We start from the raw sequence: 18,331 nt of genomic DNA, 5'->3' as shown, positions 1-18,331 counted from the left end.
ACTATAACAAACCTAATGGGGAATGCTGTTCCTGTGTCAGCCTCTTAAGATAAAACTAACTAGGGGACATGGGAGTGCGGTTCTCAACACTAAACAGATTAGCTGGGTAAACAGTGTTGGAAAGGATATATGGTCACAAACTTTTACAGTAAATGTATGGACTAGTGAGACCGTACCGTAGTCAGTTTCAATCAAAATAATAAACCACTGAAAACATCATTCACCGTCAATCAATACATCTATCAGGTCCATATGATATCGGTGATACTAGACAAAGACATCAAAGGGTCCTGTCCTGCATTTTTGTAGTGTTACATCCATCCGCCCATGTTTCCATGCATGTATTCATGTGTCCACCCGTCCGCACCGTCAGTTCCTGTTTGATACACTCTATGGTGGCCTCCAGCGCCCTGGTGCCCCGAGTGGCCTCGTCCTCCACAGCCTTGACTGTCTTCAGCAGGGACGTTACGTTGGTCACCATCACCTGAGCATGACAGGCAAAGGACGGAACACAAAATTAAAAAAGGATGGAGTAGGTGAGCCCATTCAAATAAACTTTTAATGATAATTAGGCTGGTGCACAAAAACAGGGGTTTTCCACCGTTTTCATGTCACAAACCTCCAAATAGACAAAAATGTGACCACAGACCCCCATTTGCTGAGATTTTACTTTTGCTCAGGCAACCCAGGAATCCCCTCAAGGACCCCTGGGAGTCCTGGGATCCCCATTGAGAACCACTGCAGTAAAAAGTTTGCCATAGAACATTATAAAATGGATATGTCAAGGGCATAACCAGTTGGTACAGTGCATGACATTGTGATTAGTTACTGTGACAAAGACATCATTTAGCTGATCATCCCAGTGGCAGTTCTTCTTACTTCGATGACAACACTCAAAATCTATGGTCTAAGCCAAACCTAAGCCATATTAGGTGCATCAAAAGTAAAGGACCATGATCAACTGGGAAGTACCCTTTCTATCCATTCTAATTCAATGGGACAGAAGGAAAATTAGCTATGTAATGTAATTAATATTCACACTAGGAGCACTGTGTGTGTGTGTGTGTGTGTGTGTGTGTGTGTGTGTGTGTGTGTGTGTGTGTGTGTGTGTGTGTGTGTGTGTGTGTGTGTGTGTGTGTGTGTGTGTGTGTGTGTGTGTGTGTGTGTGTGGTATTATCTCATTGTTCTTCCTTCCACACACAGTGGGGAAAAAAACAGCACACTTAGCTCTTGCTCATAGATTCCCATTCAACATGTATTTTTAATTCCAGGTGAACCAACTCTAATCTAAACATCTATTTTGTGTTATTGTTAGCCTGTCAAGATGTTAATCCTGTCTAATTGGCTGTCTCCACTGTAGGCATAATGTAAACGGTAACAATTAATAACTATGTAATGATAAGCATAGAGAGTGAGTCAGCTGTACCATGCAAGTACCTGGATGGCCACAGTTGATGAAATTGAAATTAAAAATGAATGCATCAGACTCGTTTGCTGGGAGACGATGGGTGAAGAAGCCTTTCAAACTTCTTCTGTGGTAATAGTATTGCATTTACCCATGAGGAAGTATTACATGGAACTGAAAGATAGGGGGAGCACAGCGCCAACACAGAAAAGCCCATGGCACTCAGGAGCTGCAGCTAGAATATTAGAAATGCTTTACAATATCTGTCCACCGCAGGACCTAGAAACTCACGCAAGGCAGGCTGTTATAAGTTAAAGGACGACCACGGGACTGAATCAGTTATCCTGCAACTCCTCAGCACGCTGTGGTGTCATGGAGCGTGAAACTGAGATTTTTTTAACTTCACAGCGAGAAGTGATAATGAGCAGTGTTGTCAGCAGACTCTGAACTGTGGCTTTGAATTTTTACACTAGGCATAGGCTGTAGCCCCGAATTCAGTCGCTCCTGAGAACACTGTCTACTCCCCGTTTTATAATCTAGGTTGGGAATATCCCAGTTCTCTGTTGTCTTTAACATGAATTTACTGGTTATTTACATCACTGGGTCACTTGTCTTCAGTTTAGCTTGTGTGAATACTGTTTTGTAATAGCGGGAGGGGCGTTACTACTGATTAATGGCTTTGCCCGGAGGGGGAGGATGTCTGCTATACAGACAGCATACCTGTCTCTTTGAATAAACACTCACTAGGAAACGTTTAAAGATGCACATTTGAGTTAGTGGGAACTATTTCAGGTCCTTGTGCCATGAATCGGGCAACCAAATGGTTTGTGGAACACAGAATATAACCAGAATGAGTCAAATGAAAGAAAAACAGACATTTGAGATTTGAGATATTTCAGATCAAAATCCAATTTGAAAGTATCGCCTGCAGGGGCAGTGTAGCTCCTCAGAGACGGACATTGGCATGCTGGGCAGGAGTGCAAACGTCTGGTACAGGGACACCAACACCTTACCTTGGCAGCGCCCTTCAGCTGATACATAGACGGGTCATCTGCTGCCTTGCCCGCGGCACACTTGGTGGCACCGATGAGCTCAGCCAGGGCTTTGGCCACATCTTTGACAGCATTTATCAGAACCACCTACAGAGAGGACACACAGATAGACAAGGCTTTATCACCACTCAGTCTGGGAAAAGGACAAAACAAAAAAATTACCATTCACAGTTCAGTCTCCCATGCTACTTCTTATAAGAAGCACATTGAATAAAAAGGACAAACAGTGAGGAAATTATAAAGATCCAAAAAGTAGCCTGGAGCCTTAGTGGGTGACCTGTGTCTCAGGGTCATCGGAGCCAATGCTGGCAGCACCCAGTTTGACCACGTCTGTCAGCTGGGTGATGGTTTTGGCAGAAGACTGGGCGGCCTGTGCCAACTTGTCCTGACCAGAAGCTGCACCGGACACCAGCATCTTTGTGTCCTCAACCAGTGCTTTGGCCGTCTTCAAAATGTTTTCCCTGAGAGAGAAGATGGAGAGGCAGAGGGAGAAGGGAGGCGTGAAGAGGAGAGGAGGGCCGCAGGGAGAGAGACAAGATGGATTAAAGGAAGACACAAAGAGAGGTGACAATGATGGATGAATCAACTGAGTTTCTGTGTACCAAAAAAGTACATTAAGTGAAAAAAGTATATCCTGGACAAGAGTGTCATGCATTCCTCCTATGAGAAAGACAGAAGCCCTGATCTAGATGTCTTACTGCGGCAGAAATAAAATACTCCCTATGAACTCATCAAAACGATGCCCATTGGTGCACACTCCTTTCATATCAAAGGCATTCCTACATCAAAGCTGGTGTGCAAACACAGGACAGATAGGTAAGACTATGTAAGGAATTGAGTCAAGTCATTTTGCTAAAACTGTCAAGGGGAATGGTAGGAAGCCACTCAATGTTTCCTTTTGATTTTTAAGGGGTATGCATGGCATAATTTGAGATAAAAAGGGATGCCATTCCCTTTCACTGTCCCCCTGCGGGATGTCTCTACATTTTTGCTTCCATGACTCTTCCATGAGGTATAACACAATTTCCATGATAATTACCTATAAGGATCTAGGCTGAAATATTACATTTTTGGTAAATAGCAGAGTTTAATGTATCAGATCTTGTTTTGGAACCCTACAACTATCACTTTGGAATTTATTCCTTCAAACGTAACTAGACCAACCAAGCTTAACACAAGCTAAACACTTGATTTGTTAAAGAAAAGATTATGAACAATTTTCCACAACATTCTGGACATTTCGTAGAATTTTCTAGAACCAGGCCTTAGTGGAGTGGTTAGCCTGAAGAGCTGTGACACTTCCTCCATCTTTGGCCCCTAAGGGTAATTTGTATTTTCTAGCTCAAGACATTTTCCTCCTCCCTGCCCAGCTAATATGTCATCCTGTCAGTTTAGGAAGAAATATGGCCTGAGGGCTGAGTTTAGACTTCAGTCAGGTCTTCTATATGTAGGCTTACCTAGTTCTGTCACTCACAAATGTATATGCATACATAGAATTAGGTATGAACGTGCACGCATCCAAATACACTACATGAACACCTGACAGGCACGTTTTTTTTTTTGCACTTCTACACACATGCACACAGACACACATACACTTCCAACTCTCACCTGTGGTCTGCGAAGGACTCGTCATTCTCTGCGTTGAGTGTGCCGGCGGAGGCAAACATGATGGTGGTGTCCAGATCGGCGATGATGCCAGAGACAGCGCTAGCCGCCGTGATGCAGGCCTGTGTGCCCTTGTTGCCCGCCTGGAGTGCTGATAGCACCAAGGACACCTGCAGACACACACAGACACACACAGCACCCCAATAAAAATACAGGTGAAGAGATGCAGCATGTTTACATCAGGCAGTGACTGGATTTTCCATACCTCACCTGTCTGAAAAGCAGCTGCACCAGTGTATTTTATTACTTGTTTATCAGGGACATGTCAAGATTGGTAACAGTTTTGTATTTTTGTTTATTACTGTAAACTAATTCTATGAGGGGATTTTCATTCATCATGTAAAACTATTAGAGTCAGCATAAAATATATGAAAAGTAGATTTTGCTGTGTTATTTTGGTCAATTTGATTGAGTGCAGATGCACACACTTTTCTGGTCAAAATAGTGATCCACAAGCAGAAAATATAACGCACCGTTAAGGATTTTGATGAACACTTCCATTTCACTCTTACTTCATTGTTTGTGATGTGCTACTCTTGGCAAATGACAAATAAAGCATTCAGTTGAAAAGCCCCAAACAGTAGCCGCAAGAGGATTTAAAAATTTGCTGTGACAGCGAAATACCATGTCGGTGCACGGCACTGCACAGCATCACTCACTCAGTGGAATGAATATTTGTCAAACTGGTTTCAACTCAATTTGTTTTCCTCTCAGATGCATGAGTGGCAATGGGAATTTATTAACTGATGTTTCAAGGCTTTCTCTACATTAAAGAAAATGTGAGGTTTGAGAGACTTCTTACAAAGAAGCAATAATGGATGTGAACAGTTCAGGGTTAGAGTCTCCCCATGCAAATGTTAAGTAAAATAATGCACACTTTCAGAAAACCACCCCAGCGTTTGGTGTAATTTGGTGATAGCACCACAACAGCAAACTACCATGGATTCCCCAAATGCTACCATTCCCAAAGCCTTTTAGAATGTTTTGTTTGCATTTATAGCTCACAACTGGTGGATCATTGGATTGATTCTATTTGATTAGTGGAATATTTACCATGAATTATTAAAATAAGCTGAAGAGTAAGGCGTACCACTAAGGACTATAAATCAAACAGTCAGACTTTGAAGCATAAGCGCGCCTTTAGCAAAGGCTTTTAGGGGGTGTATGATAAAATGCATTTCAGCACCAACCCTCTCATGCTGTTGACATCATGGTCTAACAGGCTGAACCACTTGGGGTAAACTACGCAGCTAGAACATAATGTTTTGAGGACCAACTATTCTAGTCAAGCACAACATACTGTTTATACTGTTGGGCTCCCAGAGTTACTTTGGTCTTGATCAAACTTAACTAAATGGGGAAATCCCGTAAAAAGACATCCATTGAGGCAGGCGGCAGAGGAGTGTTACAACCCTTTGGTTAATGTGTGGGGAAACTTTTGAATCAATTTAGATACACAATATTACTTTGGTAGGGATGTGGATTGGCAGGTAGTAACAATGTGATGAAAACACAAAACTAGACACAATTATTGGCACACCCATCTCCCATTTCCTCAACATATCACCCATATAATTATAGGCTTTGGAGACAGGGGTTAAAAACCCTTTAAGGATAAAGATGCATTTGCTGTAGTACCTTCTCGGTGACAGAGCGGGCGCACTCGATGAGCTCCCGCTTGGTGAAGCTGTCTGAGGGAGTGATCTGCAGCGCCCCGGCCTTCTGGACCAGGAAGATGCAGCCATGGCCCAGCTCCTGGACTCGAGACTTGATCTGGAAACCAATCTGGATATAGGAGGACACAGCAATTATAATTTACTGAGTAATTCAGTATATACAAAGGCAAGTAAGAATTCCAGTTTATAAATTGACTTGCCTGGTAAAATACAATTTGGATTAAAATAAATAATAGAATGACATGTAAATGTGTATATAGGAAATGGCCGTGTTGACCTGTTCAAGGTACTGCTTAGCGAATCTTTGTACTCCCTGTAAAGGATTTATGCACACTTTTGAAAAACTATTTCCATGGGTTTTTCCAAGACTAAACCATGACATAAAATCTGCCAGTGCTAATGCGGGAAAGATATATGGTGGGTGAAGGGACGACTGTAATACTGTATCTGTGTCTGGTGCCACCCAGTTCCATCCTCACCTCCTCTGGCTCGGCAGTGTGGGCAGCCAGTCGCCCCTGAAGGGCCAGCTGGCTGTAGTCTGTTGTCACCTGAGAGGCCAGGCCTCCCAGCTCCTCTGGACACGTCACCGACTTGGTCATCTGGTGGACAAACACACACTGACTGTCAGTCCAAACCAAACCGCACAATTTCACCTGGTTCTTAGACTCCTCTCAGCTCTAAGAACCATCAGCATTAAAAAATACAGATTCCCGCGGAGTCCCGCGGTGCATTTGTGGCAATGATGTATAGACCTAATTATCAATTTATTTGAATGTGATTTCAGCTCTCTGGCTCCCGAGCTGATTAGCTGCCTTTATCTCTTCTATAGAGAATACAATATTGCTAGGCTGCTTGGCTTGTAAGTTAATGTTAGCAACTGAACCCCTTATTAAATATAGCTTATAGCATATTACATACATACATAGAAACTATTATGAAATGCCAGAGTATCTGTCATTTACCATCATAAAAAGATTTAGATATACTGTATATCACAATATACATGCAGTAATTGTAGCAGAATCCCTAACTTCTCCCATCATGTGATGTCATTGAACTTCATTTGCATACAAAGAGGATAATGGGAGATTAACATTGCAGCTAATGTGTGAAGATTTATAGTTAAAGTTAAATTTTCACAATTATACAACTTTTCCTTATTAATTATATGCTGCTCAATAAAGAACAGAACTAATTTGTACAAAATTACTTTTACCACGTTTCATATATAGAGTGAAACGTCTCACTTCCAGTTGCTCAAGCTGAAGCTCAATTTGGTTCTTGAAGAACATGGTGTGGTGGCCAAGGCGTAAAAACAGAAATCAATCTTTAACAAGGTAGATAATTGCTAATCAATTTGACCCCTCAATTTTAGTCATTACGCACTTTGCATAATGGTAGGAAATTAGCAGCAATCACCATCCAAGTGAGTTTTAATTCGGGCTTGTAAATTTCTACCAGCTGCTATGATGGAGCTTCTATTGTATCGTACATACACAGGTTGGTTTTACTTTAGTTTATATGACAATTTTCAAAAAACACCAGTGCACGTAATTTAAATTAATCAAGGTTAACACAATCAAGTCACAGGCTTATTTCCAATTCAGTCCAAAAAAAAATGTCAGTATGGTTATTTTGAAGGCTTTCACGTTGCTGTCCCATCTTACCATTTCCTGAGCAGTGACAGCGATAGCCTTGGAGTATTTCACCATACTGGTCTGGTAATCCACGAATGAGCCCTCGGGTTCAGGTGGTGTACCCTCATCCAGCTAAGGAGAGAGCATGCACACACACACACATTTTATACTCCACATCACTGGTTTGTTATTTTAATTGCACAAACATCTTAAAACTCCCAATCAGCTCATGTTCACTTGCAATGGCATGTACATCTACCCTTCAATTATAAAATTAAGCCAGCAGGTGTGCAGGCGTCAGTCTGTTAAACTGCTTTCCATAATTAGACACCGGTTTTTGATTTTGCCCCACTCTACCGTGTCCAATCCAATAACACCACAAACAGTATCTGAATATAAAATTGTATTAAACACTCAATATGAATGATAAACACTCATTATAAATTAACCTCCAAATCCAGTAATTAATTACAGCTTTGAATTGGCATTCACTACCAAAACATTTGGGCACTGGCATCCATGTATTATTCCTCTGGCATTTCTGCTTAATTAGATAGTGCTCAACACAGAGCGTCATGGGAAAGCTGGGGGAGACGATAGAGATGAAGACATGTGGGAAAAACATGCCGGTCCTGAACTGAACCCACAACATTAGCAAGAACATGGTGTTCATCTTAGCCTGCTGAGCAAAATTACACCTCGTAATCTGACTGTGGTCTTGACTAAGTGACTAGTGCAGCAGAAAAGCAAGGAGTGACTGTTGTGTCGATGGATTATTTTAGTGGATTATCTCTATTATATCGTCACACGCACACACACATGTGCAAACACACCCGTAAGCTCACACGGACCCAGAAGAAACCACTTTCATTAATTATTCATGGCATGAACAAATGCAGAGATGCTGTTCTGGTGACTAATACATCTGAGGCACTTTTGCACCTTTGAGATAACGAGTCTCACTTGGAGCTCAAGAAAGACGGGAGTGATGTAATTAGGAGATGCTATTCTCTGTCTGTACTTGAGATAAAATGCTTTGTCTTGCTTCACACCTCAGATGTGTTTGCCAACAGTTTGACTGTTAATTGGAGAGATAGTCCAACGGCCTGATACTGGCTGAGAGTAGCTTTGCTAAGGGTCAATTTTCCTCTGCTTCAATAGCTGGTGACTTGTATTAATTTGTCAATCAATGACTTTTTACTGTGCCTGGGGTGAGGCCGAGGTTGTGATGAAAACATTGCACACAAAAACAGGAATCAGTGGGTGAAAAAGCAGGAAAAAGGAATCTTAATTGTTGCAATATTCTCTCTTCCAATCTATTCTATCTCACTTGTTTTCAGTATGGTTAATTTGGCACCATGTTGTGTGTGGCAGTCGCCCAAACCAAGTTCTTCTCTACCATACCAGCTGTACCATTTTACCAGTCCATTAAGGCTATGCTTAAGTGGCACCATGTGCGGTATAGTCTTGGGTAACTACACCTTTCCCCTGATTTTAGTGCTTTGCCAGTGCCAGAGAAAAGCTGCTGTTAAGTGCTAATAAAGACAGGAGAAAAACCCACAGAGTTTGAATTTATTTAACCAATCACAATCCAGGCATTCAACGCCTGCCTTGTTTTTAAAATCCTTCATGGTCTTGCCCCCCCACCAATGAGTCAGTTTGTGGCCAGAAAGGACAATGACAGACCCACAAGGTCCACATCCAGAGGGGACTGCGTTGTTCCGTTTAGAAGGAGTACTTTTGGACGTTCAGCCTTCTCTGTCCGAGTCACGCAGCACTGGAACACTCTGCCCACACATGTAAGGACCTGCTCTACCCTTGGACTGTTCAAAAAAACTCTGAAAAACTGGCTCAAAGAACACCAGAGCTGTACCCAACTAAATCTCCAGCTCCTGTGTGTACCACCTCCATTTATTCAAGTGTGGACATTGCATTTACTGCTTCTTTTTAATGCTGCTGTACTGTTAATGTTTCCTAACATAATGTACTACTTTTTTCTTTTTTAACTTTATTATAATTGTTGACCTGCCCGGGGACTACAGATGTAAATTAGCCTCTTGGCTAACTCTGACACATTTACATTGAAGTGTGAACTAAAATGTTGATTAAAAATAGGAAGCTGATGGGCAGACCATGCACCGCACCACTCACCTTGCCCATGGCCTCTGCAATGGAGTCCACCATGCCGCCCACCATGCCCACTTCACTGGCAGCCTCATTTAGTGTCACCATGATGTCATCAACCGCCTCCTTCATAAGCTGGGCAGCCTCCGCTATGGCATCATGGGTATGGGATGCCTGTGAATTATGACACCAAGGTGTGAGCACACATCAGAAGTTTTGGGATGTAATATATGAATAAATGTATTTGTGTATGCAATCTTCTTCAATATTGATCCACTGACATTATGGGGTCCTTCTGTTAAATGGATAACTTAAATATTGTATGGCACGCCAGAAAATCCATAGCGCAACTTTAAACCCTTGAACCACATGATCCATACATCTTAAATGACATTCAAAGCTCCTGTTTTTTTAAACTATCCCTGCTTCGAGTGTGAACCAGCAAAAACACAGGCAAAATTTGCTTCTCTATGCTCTATGCTAATAGGTGAGATTTGCTCCAGTTCTGTTCCTTTTATGAGGATGGAATCAAACTTGTGTTGAATGTTTTACTCTCTGAAGGAGGTTCATTGATTTCCAATGAAAGAATCCGCTACCGCTGCATCATTACGTTTTGGACTTATTCTTCTTATGGATTCATAATGCATCCATCCATTTTCTAGCTGCTTATCCGGGTCAGGGTCTAGGTGGCCACAGGGCAGGCAGAGCAGCCCAGATGTCCAACTTTCTCCAGCTCCTCCTGGGGGAGATGTAGTCCCTCCAGTGTGTCCTGGCTCTGCCCCGGGTCTCCTCCCAGTCGGTCGTACAGAGTATATCTCCAAAAGGAGGCGCCCGGGGAGGCATCCTTAGCAGGTGCCTGAACTGCCTCAACTGGCTCCTCTCAATGAGGAGGGGCAGCGGCTGGACACTGAGGACCTCTGTGAGGCCAGCCACATTTTTTACTAGCTTTCTGTGAAGTTTTTAAATCATGAAAATATTTTGTCAGTGAATCCAAGTTATAATGAAAATGTATGTTGTAACTCTACAATCGATAACTGCACACAACTCTGCAAATCGTTTGTAGCAACAAAAATGCATTACGGATTAAGTAGGATCTGAGCGTTTGGATGCTTATTATCTGACATGTAGACCGTTACTTATCTTCACCAAACCCTTTCGAAACCCTGCGTTAATACAGCAAGATTGTCCAGACAATTCCTCCTGGGGGTTGAGCAGCAATGCAATATAGCGAGAGTGGAAAGTGTGATGGTTTTACCTTGCGGTTTCCTCCGCCCTCCTTGGCGGCGTAGAGCATCTGCAGGGCCGACTCAGCCAGGGTCTTAGTTTGGTCCAGGAAGGTCATCTGCTGCTGGTGGTCGTTTAGCTTGGATGCCACACCCACAGAGGCCATGATCAGTGGTTCAAAGTAGCCGGCCAGCTGGGTCACCTGAGACACACAGGGTCAAAGTTTAGAAAGGCTGCAATATTTTGCCCTTTCCCCTCAATTAAACTCAAGTAAATGGCACACTTTCACAAGGTGCAAGCAGAGTCACAGCTGCCATCTGTCTTTGACTGGTGCTTAATAACAAGTGAGTGAGTTCAAAACATATCTTTGTTTAACTGCTCACCTTTTCAAATATGTCTCCAATATGTGTGTGTATTAAACTCTTTAAGTATTTCTTTAAGTAACTTTGAGTTACTTGAGGAAATATCTGTAATACTACTGGCCATTTTTAAAAAGAAAAGTATTACTTTGTTACTCATAGTTACAGTAATTAATAACTCCCTGCCCTGTATACCTTGTGTCCTAGTTGGGCGGCTTCGCCCCTGGCAGCAGTGGAAATGGGGTCGATTAAGTGGCCAATTTCCTGCACGGTGGACGTCAGCTGCTCTTGTAGCGCCTGAAGACAGAGAAAAAAAAGAAATGAGATTTTGTGTTGCACTTTTACGAGAGACGGGGGTAAATTCCAATAAGCCAGCCAGGACCTGCAAAAGGTGGTAGGCAGGGAACTAGACAGGGACACTCTAGCAAGTGTCCTTAAATTCTTTATAATTAAATAAAACTGGTGTGCTCCAAGTGCCAAAAGCTGCTCCATGACAAAGTCCTGCATAAAAATCTACCAATATCAGGTGTAGGGCATAAGGGTGGTATCTGCCCAGTAAGGATACAATTAGCCAAAGTGTAGATCTATTACATTCGACAGATCAAATCAATGCATCTATGTATTGTAGAAAGGTTTTTGGGTGGCATTAAATCATATATACCAGTATTAGGAGCTAAACGGTAACACAGCACCTACAGAATCCCTAATTTCTGTGTAATGAGCTGTTTGTGACCTATAACGGACAAAAACCTAATTAAAACAGCCAATAATAGATCCTCAGCTTAATAGGCAGAGAGAGAGAGAGAGAGAGCAGGAGAAAGGGAGCAAAAGAATAACATATACTGAGAAGTTGTTTGAGTGTAAATCTGACTGGACTTGAAAGAGGGCAAGAGAAAGAGAGAGAGATAGATGATAGATGGAGAGATAGATGGAGCTATAGAGCGATATAGAGAGATAGAGACAGATAGATAGTTGCCTGTGGATGAGATCAGCTGTTTTCTGATGGTTACTTACCTCCAGTGAGATGTCGTCCCTGCTGGGTAAGTTCTGGCTGACTGCTGCCAGAGACGCGTGCTCAATGTCCCGGATACATCTGTTGATGTTATCAATTGATGAGTCGCACTCCCGCTGGCCTGGGGCCTTGTCCCTGACAGCGAAATGGGTACAGGAGAAGAGTGAGAGAAAGGGGGAAAAAATGGGGGAGACAAAGGTGAGAGTAAGGAGGCGGGTGGGGGTGTAGATGGGTGAAAAAGGCATAGATAGGGGGATGAAGAGAGGAAAAGAAGAAAGACAAATTAGAAGAGACAGGAAGCGAGCAAGGAGGTGAGAATGTTAACATACTTAACTTTTGTTAAAACACAGGCAGGCTTTGCAGGATATTGTTTCATTCGCCCTAACATCATTTCTACTGAATCATTCTTCTCATTACGGCTCAGGTCACATCTGCTGAAATGGAGCCTGTGGGGTCCCGTCGCTACATAGAGAGATCAAGCTGGGCTGCCAAATTAGGTTTGAAGTCTCCGAGTGGTCTGGGGGACGGGCCACAGGGACGGAGTAAGTCAGTTAGATATCCATTTCTATGCATTGTGACACGCCGTTAGAAAATAAAAACTCTGTAATGAGACTAACAAAGTTGTGAGACTGGCATTTGGAGGATGGAGTCCATTCCTGTGCGTCTTCATTTGCACTGTGGTGTATCGCTGAATACCATTAAAAGGCCTGGGTCTAAATCCCAGTCCTCAATTTGTAGTCCAGAGGAGGACTCTAATAAGGGCGTCCAAACTGAAGAGGTGCTAAGATGGCTGTGCGTGAATGCTAATGTGCAGATGTTGTGGGCCCAGCGAGAAGCTTAAAATTCAGTACATCTGACATTGGGAGTTCCGCTCCGATGGGAATCCGTTTTGCTCTGGCCAAGGTCAGGAACAGAGGAGTGAAAGAGGAGATTAAAAGTTAACGATAGCTGTGGTTGTGTAGACACTAGTGTTTCTCGTACCACCGAATAGGGTGAGTAGGCCATCCCACCTCAAGAACTTTGCACTGGTCTCATGGGTGTTTTATGGTAACGTTGTCTACAAAACAATTTTTTTCCCCATATTCCCAACAAACACTACTGGGGGAGACTCTAATAAGAACTTTTTGGATTTGGCCTCACTGGTGGCAACACAATTTGCAATGTCCTCAACCTCTGTGTCTGTTTGCTTTTTGATCTCCTCATTTGTCTTATTAATTAAATTGTTAATTAAAACGCCTTTCCCATGTTCACTATAGAATTTAGGGGCCATTTTGAGGGACAGTTTATGTTTAACTGCCCACTATCCTCTTCAGTGCTATTACCATAATGCCATGGTCATCAAGAGGCAAATTCAGGTCAGTCAGCAAAGGTTGAGACAAATCACTCTATACCTGTGAACTACCAAACTTCATAACAGTGTAGCTATAAAGCACATGAGGAAATCATTTTCTACAAATCATGTCTGTTCTTTATTGAGGAACATCTAATAAAAGAAAGTAAAAGCTGTATTACTGTGAAACTTTAACATTAACTCTGAATTTTCACACCTTATCTGAGTTGATTGATGCGTTTGTTTATAATTTGTCTATAAAACTTAAAAAACAGAAGCCAACAATGTTGTTTTCATTGTTGAAATTCAGAAAAATTTATAGCAGATCCAGGAGGAAGAGACAGAAAATCAGTGGCGTTAATGGGGGAACTCCTTATACAGCGTCTCCCTTCCTGTTGTTTTGTGTCCCATCTATGCTTTGTGGGACTGGACGCAATCTGAACTTGTTAAATACGACCCAATGGTCACTCACTAACCGGATAGCTGTGATGAGACTCTTGATGGAGTCAGAGACGGTGCGAGAGTGACCAGCCAGAACAGACCAGGTGGGCGGGTCTTTGGGGTTGATCACCAATGAGCGTGCGGTCTTCAGCAGGTGGGTGGAGCTATCCAGCATGGAGCGTGCTGATTGGAGGATGGGCTCCTGAGCCGCAGAGCCCTATAGAAAATTTAAGACAAGCAACTTCAGCCCGAATGTAGAATGAATGTATTATAATATTCTGTTGTTGCAGCATATTCTACAAATTGCTATAATGCTGCTATTTAACTTACAATATATACAATAGCCATACATGAATACTACACTAATGTACACACATCCATACCTCATTGCTGATCTGGGCAGGGACGCTGGCAAACTCTGGGTTAGAGGCAAATGTTGTCAGGTTTTCCACAGCCTCGATTAGTGGAGCTGTGGCGACGCGACACTTGTTCCTGTTCTCCTCAGAGAAATCGCCATCTAAAGCCTAGAGAGAGAACATACAAGGTGAATGCGTTGAAATTAGTATGCAATAGTTGCATAGAGTAATAACTGCTTTCTAGGGTGCAAATATTAGCAGAAATTAATCAGAAATGGTTCAGAATTCATTCAACAAAAGGATTCATCAAAATCATTATGTAACATCAATCCCATAAAAGTTGGTCTTGACATGTCACTGCCATCAATACCACCAAGCCTATTAAGTGGTATGCTGGTTAGCGGACAGAGCCAACCTTGGATGAGACTGGTGGAGCAGCCCTACCTTTATAGTTTTGACCAAGTTGGCGGTGCTGTTGGCCACCTCCTTGGCAGATTGGACAAAGTGCCTCTTGGCAACTGGGTTGGCTGTCTTGGAGGAAGCCAGACGGCAGGCATTGCACAGAGCCGAGGTGTGCTTTGCAACAATGGTGGCAGCTGAAAGCACCTGGAGCGTTACAAAAGAGCAAAATGTTAAATTAACCACGTACATGTTATCTTAAAGGAATTATTCACGCCTAAATGAAAATTCAGTCATTAACTACTCACCCCCATGTCAGTGGTAACTCCACTTAAGTTCATAGAAAACCAAACACAGCGAGTTAGCCCCTGGGGTTCCATCTCAGCCTATTTCCAAACTGCTGAAATCAACAGAGCCAGCTCCAAATGAATGCGTCCATCAAATGTCTTCCAACAGTCCAAAAATCCAATATTTAGCTCATTAACTCCTATATCCTCAACAACATTGCTTTGTTTTAGACGGTGCCAACAGTCGTCTGCAACTCCTGCAGCACTACCAATTTTTTTGGAGTTGTAAAAAGACGGCTCTGTTAACTTAATAGCTCTGTTAATAGTTTGTAAGACGGCTGAGGTGGAAGTATGGGGCTAACTCGCTGTGTTTGGCTTTTGTACAAACTTGAAACTCACCTGACATGGAGGTGAGTAGACTCATTTTTCATTTTGGGGTGAACTATTCCTTTGAACACAATGGTAGTAACTTGGGCTTCAGTTCAATATATAAAATGCCCAGAGATATGTCTAGAATAACCAGGGAATCAGAGACACTTTTAAAAATCTGCATGTATTTTGAGCAATTAAACATGATATTGCTGCCACATAAAAACGCTCAAGGTATAACATTCATCTGTGTAGCAGGCTGACTTGATGACGCATCATGCTGTGACACATCTCCAGCTAAGATACCCATCTGGTCATGTCACCAGCACCCGACCCCACTGTAATGTGCATTTTAACTGACAGCTCTGAACAGATACACAATACCGTCGGTTCATGTACCTGGGAGGGGCTACTGTCTGGGTCTACCAGATTCTGACAGGCCATCTGGATCGCCTGATTGGCTTTGGCAAATTGGATGGGGTCCACCAGTCCCTGATGCCCCGCCTGACTGTTGGGATCAGACACACCCACCAGGTAGGAGGCCTGTGGATCATACAGATAGTTTATGAACAAGGAAAATACAATTGACATCAGCATTCACCGTAGTGCAGGTGTTGTTTCAGCCATGCTATACCTGTCCTGCAGCCTCAGTGAGGCCACACAAGGCTTTGGAGGCTGCTCCCACACACTCTCCGAAAGCCGGCACGTCTCCTGTCTTGCAGTTCTGAGAAATACCCGCCATGGACTCTCCCAGGACCTTGACGGAGCGGCAAAGAAAAGGCCAGCAGAACAAAGAGGGAAGAATTAGGGTGCTAAGCTGTTGCATTCCTTGGTCAGGTCCCACATGCATGCACATAGATCACACAGGTCACACATGCACCCACAGCTCTCTGGCCTTTAGAGTGTGTGCAGAGAGCTTGGTGTTTTGATCACTGGGCTGTGTGGCTTTAAGGCCTACCTTGGAGTTCTCCATCACACTCTCGATGCAGTCAAAGTAGGAGAGGTCGCTGACTGGCTCGTTGGGGTTTTCCAGCATTCCTCTGACAGCCTGCGAGACGAGTGAGCAGTACAACTCTTAGATCAGTATTTCCCAAGTTAGTTATTTTGACAAAATAGGTTCTCTCTGGTTATCACTATAGGAAGCAGTATTGCGTTTTCATGAGCCTGGATCCTAGGAATATGTTTACTTAAGTCCTTGGCTAAAAACAGCTTAAGAACCACTGCATTGGATTTAGTGGTGAACTCCTCCATCTCAACATATCCTGACAACTTCACTGGTGACAAAGTAATAAAGACCTACATGACCAGTACCAGGTGGATTATTTGTAAACGACTATGCTTCACATGACTACCTACTACATACTTCTAAGCATATTCCTAACATATGCACCATTTGCACTGTGAGACAGGGTGAGATGAGTGATTGACATCAACCTAGGGGGGCCAGAAAAAAAAAGTTTTCAAAACATTTCCACACCAATATAAAATGCTGGTGATCCTTGCACGAGGCTTGATAAATACAAAACAATGAAAGTAACACAGTTGTCTCTTGTCGTTTTAGGAGGCTGGATTTATGTCCTTGAGCTACTATTCAGAAAGACTCTTGAAGTAGTGCCAAAAATTATTATTTTCTGAATCTCACAAGGAGTGTGGTAAGATTAAAACTCCTACTTTAGGAGCCTTTGCCAATATGAACACTGGTTGTTATGTTCCTGTTCCATTAGACAGTGGTAATGCTTTGTATACCTCCAACTCTCTCAGGGCGTTGTCACACTCCTTTTGACCCGGAGCCTGCTGGGTGCACAGTGTGATCAGCTGGTTGATGCTGTCAGTCACCGCTCTGAAACAAACAAAACAAAAAAACATCCAGACAGAAGTGTGTGAATGTGTATGTTAATAAGCAACAACTGTTTGGGCACATGCACGCTTTTGAGTACATGGACATTCATGTTTCTGCTTTTGTATGTAAATGACAAAGCTGTGAACATCTTCCCTAACAGGAGTCTGATTCATAACTAGTGGCTATGATGGGATGGGTCAGCTATAAGGTTTTCTGCTTGTGTTTCTTTTAATAACAAGTGAGCCTAGGTTAGAGGCATTCAGCTACACCCTTTTACCACTTACTAGATGTTGTTTATGGCTTTCATTGTGAACAGATGCCTAAATGCACTTTTTTTATGATGTCCAGGTCAGATCAGCAAACACCTTTCTTGATGGATAATGTTACTATGGTTTAATTTGTTGAGTGATCAGTTGCTTACTGCTTATTAGTTCTAAAAGGTTTATCACATTGTAAGGGTTTAAGTAGATATGGAATGAAGATATGATTTGAAGATTCTGTGAATTATGTTTGTAAATTATTTTTTTCATCTGTTGAATGGATCAATTTTGTGTTGGTTTGGAAACTGAGTCGTTTTCCACCAGTAAATCTTTGCTGGGTAGCTGCCAGCCTTACTGATGAAACGGCCCTGGGACCCAGCGCCTGCTTTGCATCTTTTGATCTGTCATCAGGAAATTTGAGACTTAGGAGGCTGCACCGTCTCACTGGCTGAATGAAGGCTTTTCAAACTAAACAATCATAATAACAGCTTTCTCTGAGCAGGAAAGATGAACACTTCTCAGCCAAATGTATATGCTTTGCAATCATAGAATACCACTAAGCAAATTCATTTTTTGTCAACAGCAAGTGGTTAGCATTTCAAAGAAAATATTACACCCACACGTATTTTGACTCTTTAAGCAGCTTAGAAAGCAAGTACATGATTTATGATAAAGTACATTGTCTCCCCCACTTAATCCCATCGAAACCCACCTTCCCGGGGTGATACCAGAGGAGATAAAGAGTGTCTTGCTCTCAGACAGCTACTCATCAGCTATTCACCGATAGAAAATGGGGTCAACAACTGTGTCAGGACTGACTGGCTGCCCCTAAAAATTATTTGCATGTGCCATTCTCTTGTGGGTTCCTCTCGACCATACACGATAGTACACA

General features: G+C 42.7%; 1 protein-coding gene across 1 annotated transcript in view; it reads right to left on the bottom strand.

The window, feature by feature from the left end:
* The window catches only part of LOC139654008 (talin-2), a 70,108-nt gene that overhangs the window by 10,343 nt on the left and 41,434 nt on the right, over positions 1-18,331 (bottom strand). The window contains exons 31-48 of the mRNA XM_071531028.1: positions 17,086-17,179; positions 16,298-16,387; positions 15,974-16,096; positions 15,739-15,882; positions 14,729-14,890; positions 14,312-14,452; positions 13,964-14,145; positions 12,160-12,292; positions 11,341-11,442; positions 10,818-10,988; positions 9,590-9,736; positions 7,469-7,570; positions 6,281-6,400; positions 5,764-5,910; positions 4,069-4,235; positions 2,735-2,918; positions 2,419-2,544; positions 368-484 (exon numbers count right to left, since the gene is read on the bottom strand). Of these exons, the coding sequence (XP_071387129.1) occupies positions 368-484; positions 2,419-2,544; positions 2,735-2,918; positions 4,069-4,235; positions 5,764-5,910; positions 6,281-6,400; positions 7,469-7,570; positions 9,590-9,736; positions 10,818-10,988; positions 11,341-11,442; positions 12,160-12,292; positions 13,964-14,145; positions 14,312-14,452; positions 14,729-14,890; positions 15,739-15,882; positions 15,974-16,096; positions 16,298-16,387; positions 17,086-17,179 (2,452 nt within the window). The remainder of the gene's footprint in view (positions 1-367; positions 485-2,418; positions 2,545-2,734; positions 2,919-4,068; positions 4,236-5,763; positions 5,911-6,280; positions 6,401-7,468; positions 7,571-9,589; positions 9,737-10,817; positions 10,989-11,340; positions 11,443-12,159; positions 12,293-13,963; positions 14,146-14,311; positions 14,453-14,728; positions 14,891-15,738; positions 15,883-15,973; positions 16,097-16,297; positions 16,388-17,085; positions 17,180-18,331) is intronic.

Source organism: Centroberyx affinis, unplaced genomic scaffold (assembly GCF_046629955.1).
Source record: "Centroberyx affinis isolate AG114_WGS23_722 - 3 ecotype Tasmania unplaced genomic scaffold, CSIRO-AGI_Caff_v1 ptg000139l_1, whole genome shotgun sequence".
Classification (NCBI taxonomy): Eukaryota; Metazoa; Chordata; class Actinopteri; order Beryciformes; family Berycidae; genus Centroberyx; species Centroberyx affinis.
The sequence above is the reverse complement of the archived record's forward strand: the minus strand, read 5'-3'. Positions and strand labels throughout refer to the sequence as shown.